Consider the following 6,593-nt stretch of genomic DNA (forward strand, 5'->3'; position numbering starts at 1 on the left):
CTTAGATTTTGAACAACATTACAGGATTTTACGCTGAAATATTAGGTAAAAAAAAACAAGAGAGTGTATGGTGTTCATTTTACCTTTTCTGAAATTAAGGAGATATGAGGGGGAGACCAGAGATTTTTTTTTTAAATCACTTACCTAGGACATAAATAAAAATAAAAAAAGCAATGGCTCTGGCAGTGAAAGGGTTAAAGGGTGCTGGGACTGAAACTAGGTTGAGAAAGCTTGTACACCAAATAAGAGTAAGCTTGGATAATCACAAGTTATGTGGCCGCAGGCCAGAAATGAACCAGTTTGAACTTACAGACAAATGTCTCGACGTGGGTGCACAGATCTCCGCACTTTGGGCACCTCAGCTGATTTCCACCTTTCCCTGAACCCCCTGAAGATTTCTTGCCGCCTCCTTCACTGGCTGCTTTCTGTGAAAAAATAAAACAAACAACAATAAAAAAATAAATAAAAAAGTAATGAGTACCATAAACAAAACAAAAAGAGAAGAAGGATTGCCTTCACCCATGCCAACTTCTGGCTGGCATTACCTTGTTCCCTTCACCAGATCCATCTTTGCCAACACCATCTTTAGATGCAAAATACACCGCTGTTACCGAGAATCTTCTGAAGTGTGTTTTTTGTAGCTTATCCACTTCGAAAGCTCCCGGTCTTCTGAAAATGGAGAGATGCCCACGACCGCATACCACACCTGTTATGGAAAGAAAAAGAAAAACCATGACCTTCATACACCAGGCAATGACATCCAAACAAGCCAATTTTAAAGCCCAAATCCACATTTAACCACTTAAGGACCGGGTCTCTTTTTCAGACTCGGTGTTTACATGTTTAAAACTTTTGTTTGCTAGAAAATTACTTAGAACCCCCAAACATTATATATTGTTTTTTTTTTTCTAAAACCTTAGAGAATAAAATGGCGGTCATTGCAATAGTATTTTTCACACCGTATCTGCGGTCTTACAAGTGCACTTTTTTTTTGAAAAAATTTTACTTTATCCAACATGTCACTCTTCTAAATTGCGCCCATTAATGGAATGGCGGCAAACGTTTACCCTCAAAAATCTCCATAAGCGTCATTTAAAAAAAACTCTAGCAGTTGCAGAGGAGGTCTAGGGCTGGAATTATTGCTCTCGCTCTACCGATCGTGGCGATACCTCACGTGTGGTTTGACTACCGTTTTCATAGGTGGGCGCTACTCACATATGCGTTCACTTCTGCGCGCAAGCTCGTCGGGACGTAAAAAAAATAAGAAAATTTTTTTTTTATTATTTTTTTTTTAAATGTGTAAAAAAAAAAAAAAAAAAAATAAAAAAATCGGATCACTTATTCCTATTACAAGGAATGTAAACATCCCTTGTAATATATAAAAGCATGACAGGACCCCTTAAAATACGAGATGTGAGGACTTTTTGACCCCAGATCTCGTATTTGGACTTACGTTTAAAAAAAGAAAATAAAAAAAAGTGTGCCTTTAAACAGGTATGGGCGGAAGTGATGTTTTGATGTCACTTCCACCCTGTTATGGTATAGAGACGGGTGGGGGCCATCTTGGCCTCACTCGTCTCCATACCACAGACAAGGCAGGTCCTGATCGCCTCCGCCGCTACCGACGGCTCTGGTAAGCGCGAGAGCAGGGGCGGGGGGAGGGGGGGGCGGTTGTTGGGCATTTCACCTCTCCAGCCGCCGATAATGGTGATCTCGTGGCGAACCCACCGCAGAGACCACCATTATTGTACACACAACCAGCGCCTGAAGAGATGATACCTCGGTTGTGGCAGCAGCTGCTGCCATTACCGAGATATTCCTCTTCAAAAAAAAAAAAAAAAAAATACAAAAATGGACGTACATCGGTGTGTGCCGGTTGTAAAGTGGTTAAAGAATAAAAAAAAAAAAAAAAAAAAAAAGTTTTTTTTTTTTTTTGTTTTAGGTTATGGATAGGGTGGAGAGGGATTAGATACCCTGTCAGGTTTTTTGCTACCTGTTAAAAAGGATAAGTACAGCCAAAGCTCATCCGGCTGCACTCACAGGAGTACGGTCCATTCTGCACTCCTGTAACCCGTGTTCAGCAGACAGCGGGCTGAAGCCTGTTGGCTGACGTCAGAGCCAGTCCAGGCTCTGGCAAGATTGCGACCATATGATCGGGATCCACCTGAATCGGCACCCGTCTCAGCCAGCACAGAACAGAGCGATTGGCGGGGTTAGATCACTTGGTTCTCAGTGTTAGAGCTGGCGGGGGACAGATGCAGCAGCTACTTAGGCAAGTATGATTGGGGAGGAAAAAAAAAAAAAAATCCCACACTGTTAACTGCTTAAGCCCTGGAAGATTTGGCTGCTCAATGACCAGGTCATTTTTTTTTTCTTGCGATTCGGCACTGCGTCACGTGACAATTGTGTGGTCAAGCAACGTTGTACCTAAACAAAATAGAAGTCCCACAAATAAAGCTCTGTTTTGGAGGTATCGCCTCTGTGTTTATTCTTTGCACTATAAAACAAAAGCACAACAAATTTTCTCCTCCTTTTAGGCCGTTATATATTCTTCTACATAATTTTTTTTTTAACCAAAAATGTCGCATTAAGCATATATTGATTGGTTTGCGCGAAAGTGTCTAAAAAATTGGGGATAGCTCTATGGCATTTTTTTTTTTTTTCACTAGTAATGACGGCGATCTGCGATTTTTTTTTTTTAATCGGGACTGACATTATGGCAGACACATCGGACACTTTTTAAACCATTGAAATTATACAGCGATCAGGGCTATAAAAATGCACAGATTGACGTCCTTGCCCAACTTGAGTGCGGAGCTGCAGCGATACAGGGAGATCTCGGGTTACAAAATCAATGCCTCCAAATCAGTGGCCCTCCCGATTAACATGCCAGTGGCGGAGGAAACTCACCTACGTTCGGTGTTTCCCTACAGATGGGAGAACTCCTCTCTTAAATACTTGGGGGTTCTCATTACCCCGTCCTTCCATACCCTCTACCAGGCCAACTTCCCCCCCCCCTCTATGGGGAGATCAGGGCACTTATCCATAAATGGAAGGCTCACCAAATATCGCTCTTAGGGCGGCTCGCGTCTATTAAAATGGTAATTCTCCCCAAACTCCTTTACTTGTTCCAGACGCTCCCGATCCCGATCCCATACGCGCACCTCCGTGTGCTCCAGAGGGACTTGCTGAAGTTCCTGTGGAACTATAAAAAACATCGGGTTCCTGCCTCCGTTATGACTGCCTTGCGTTCCCCGACCTGGTTAGGTACTACCAAGCGACGCAATTACGGGCTATAGTCTCATGGTACACGCAGCGGTCGTACAACAAGTGGTCAGAGATAGAGAAGCTATGGTTGGCTCCGATGCACCCGAATAGCCTGCTCTGGGGCACAGAAACACAGATTGATATGAACCGCTTACTGGGGCCGATGGCTCAGCTTAATCAGCTCTGGAGGAAACTCTCCCGGGAACACAGGCTCCACTCGGAGGCATCCTTGCTAATCTCGTTTCTTTGTAACCCTAAACTCCCGGACGGCCTTACCCACCAGATGTCTTGGCCCTGGGCGTCCCGGGGTTTATTTCATCTGGGACACCTAGTTGACCCCAGATCGAGAAAACTGCTGTCTTTCTCAGAGCTGCAGACTAAACACGACCTCCCCCAGCGGACGTTCTACAGTTACCTACAGATCAGACATTTTGCGCAAACAATAGCTCCGAGACTTCAATTCTCCCCGCCCACTCCCTTTGAACTGATTATACTCGAGGGACGGAACCGCAGGGGAATGATATCAGACATCTACCGCATCCTTAACTCGAACCACTTTCACGCAAAGGGCAAGCACAAGTATATGCTGCGATGGGAAAGAGAGTTGGGTGAGGAACTTCCTCTGGAAGCTTGGCAGGGGATATGGAGGCAGGTGGCCAAATCCTCCCTGTGTACCCTTTATAAAGAAAACTTTTATAAAATTCTCTACCACTGGTACCAGACCCCAGCTGTGCTCCACAAAATTTATCCCTCTGCCTCTGATCGATGCTGGCGCTGTCTACAGGACAGGGGTACCTTATACCATATATACTGGACTTGCCCTTTGATAGCCCCGTTCTGGACATCAATCCAACAGCTCCTTGGCCGGGTATTTGAGGTGCCTGTCCCGTTTGCGCCCAAGTTCTTTCCATTTGGCCTGTCCCAACCGCGGATGGCTAAGCCGTCCCGGCAGCTCCTGCGGCATATTCTTACCGCAGCCCGTTGTCTAATAGCCCTTAACTGGAAGAGTCGACTGGCCCCATCTATGGATGCCCTCTACTCCAGGATTAAGGACGTGGAATTAATGGAGAAGATGACGGCCAGAGTGAGGGACAGGCTGGAGGAATTTGACCGAGTATGGGAGAGATGGCGGCTGCGGGAAGACTAAGGGCGAAATGGTTAAGGTACCTGGATCTCTGGCACTTTCTTTTCTTTCTCCCTTCTCCTTTCCTTTCTCACCTCTCCTGTTTTTATAGCAGTTCTCATCTGCTCTGCATTTTGCGTTTTGCATGGGCCGCATGGCAGCTCGCACTGGGTCGTGGGGGTTGTGGGGTGGGCGGCTGACTTTTGGTGTCCTCCGCCCCCTAGCACTCTGTCGCCCGAACTACTGGATTCTATTGCACATGTGATCTGTTGCTGCCTGTCACATATCTATATTTACTTTTGCATAGCCCTACAAATGTTTGCCTTTTTATTGTACTTCTGTACTGTTTATATACCTATGCTATCACTGATAGTGAATAAAACGTTATTTGATAAAAATGCACAGATTACTGTGTAAATGTCACTGGCAGGGAAGGGGTTAACGCTAGGGGGCAATCAAGGGGTTATCCTTTCGCTATGTGCGTTTCTAAATGTGGGGCCTGAAAACATGTCAATGCACCCGCCGGGCACTTGCATCAGGGGACGGGCACACGCAAAAGGCAAAGCAACGTAACACAATGCCGTTCTGCCCAGCTGTGCCATTCTGCCACAGTAAGACTGTGGCGGCTTGACGGCAAGCAGTTAAGGAGGAGATTAACCCTATTTGTCCTGTTTACCATGATCACTGAAAGGAAAAATAAAAAAATAATCAAAGTATTGGGTTGTCCCCAGAAAATGAATAGGGAAGAGGGAAAATCTTCCAATGGGGACACTAGTTCTGGTGACCTGGGGGGTCCCCAAGGAATACCCTTAATTTTCAGCGATTTCCTCACTTCCCGTTTGACCTTTGGGACAGGAAGGGAATGGAAATCTCCACAAATGGCACACAGAAGCCGACAGGGGTTATAACCCTCCCTTAGTCTATCCAAAATGAAAAAATAGTTATGCTTGTAGTTCTACTTTAACATCCCTTTAAAGGGGTTGTAAAAGATACCTTTTTTATTTTATTTATTAAAACTTAAAGCGGAGGTTCACACAAAAATGGAACCCCCCCCCCCCCTCCTCCGTTGTCACATTTGGCACCTTTCAAGGGGGGGGGGGGTGCAGAAACTTTTATAATACAGGTATTTTCACCCACTTCCGGGCATAGCTCCCCATGGGAGTCTACACCTCTTCTCCCCGCTGTCTGCTGGGAAACGCATTGGTCCCAGAGACAGCAGGGACCATCCAGATTGAGCAGCGTAACTCGTGCATGAGCAGTAGGGAACCTTGCGGCTTCACTTCCCGATGATGGCGGCGGCAGCACCCGAGACCTGAGCGACAGATCGGCTTAGAGTGGCGACATCGCAGGTGCCATTGACAGGTAAGTGTCCATATTTTAAAAGTCAGCAGCTGCAGTATTTGTAGCTGTGGACTTACAAAAAATAAAAAATAAAAAATAAAATAAAAACTTTTACATTTTGGCGGACCTCCGCTTTAAAAATTGGAGTTCCAACCAAAAAAAGAGTGTCTGTTTATTAAAAGTCAGCAGCAGTGTTTCTCTCTCTCTCCCCCCCCCCCTTTGATTGTTGAAAAGTACAGCTGAGCACAGCTTAGCCATTCAGAGGAGGCTTTGCATTCAATGAACCAATACAAAGCCTTCCTCTGAGGTGGTTGAGATCACAATCTGCGCCCACAAATCAGAGGAAGCTTTGCACTAAATTACACAATACAAAGCTTCCAGTGAAAGTCTGGCTTAGAGCTACTCAGCCAATTTTGTGCCAGAACACAGCCAGAAATAGTTTGGGTCACTATTTGAGCCTGGGCTCACACATATGCGATGTCTGTGCAATGCCAATTTCTCCATACAGTTGCATGGCTGAACTCGCATTGGATTCCCATGAAAATAGTGCAGAAACCTCTGCCGCTGTGCCATTCAAAAACTGCAGTGGGGGGTTCACTCGTGCGCAGTAGGGAACCAGCTGCAAAGCCACAAGGCTTTACTGCCGGGTTCCCTTAGCAGAGTTGGCAGTGGCAACACCCGAGATACGGACACCAAATGATGCTTCTCCCCGGGGGTTATTTGATGTGGGGGAGGAGCCATGAAAGCTGCCGGGGGACCCCCAGAAGAGGATGTTTGGGGCCACTCTGTGCAAAAACGAGCTGCACAGCAGTGAAGGCAGGCATGACTGTTTTTTTTTTTGTTTTTTTATAAAACAACCAGC

The 6,593-nt window shown here is 45.8% G+C and overlaps 1 protein-coding gene across 2 annotated transcripts in view; it reads right to left on the reverse strand.

The window, feature by feature from the left end:
- LOC143962926 (ATP-dependent clpX-like chaperone, mitochondrial) overlaps positions 1-6,593 on the reverse strand; it is an 83,968-nt gene that overhangs the window by 50,621 nt on the left and 26,754 nt on the right. For both annotated transcript variants that reach the window (XM_077472426.1, XM_077472427.1), the window contains exons 2-3: positions 546-706; positions 311-425 (exon numbers count right to left, since the gene is read on the reverse strand). In XM_077472426.1, coding sequence (XP_077328552.1) covers positions 311-425; positions 546-706 — 276 coding nt within the window. The remainder of the gene's footprint in view (positions 1-310; positions 426-545; positions 707-6,593) is intronic.

Source organism: Lithobates pipiens, unplaced genomic scaffold, assembly GCF_037356315.1.
Source record: "Lithobates pipiens isolate NorthernLeopardFrog02 unplaced genomic scaffold, aLitPip1_a1.2 Scaffold_8, whole genome shotgun sequence".
In the NCBI taxonomy this organism is placed as follows: domain Eukaryota; kingdom Metazoa; phylum Chordata; class Amphibia; order Anura; family Ranidae; genus Lithobates; species Lithobates pipiens.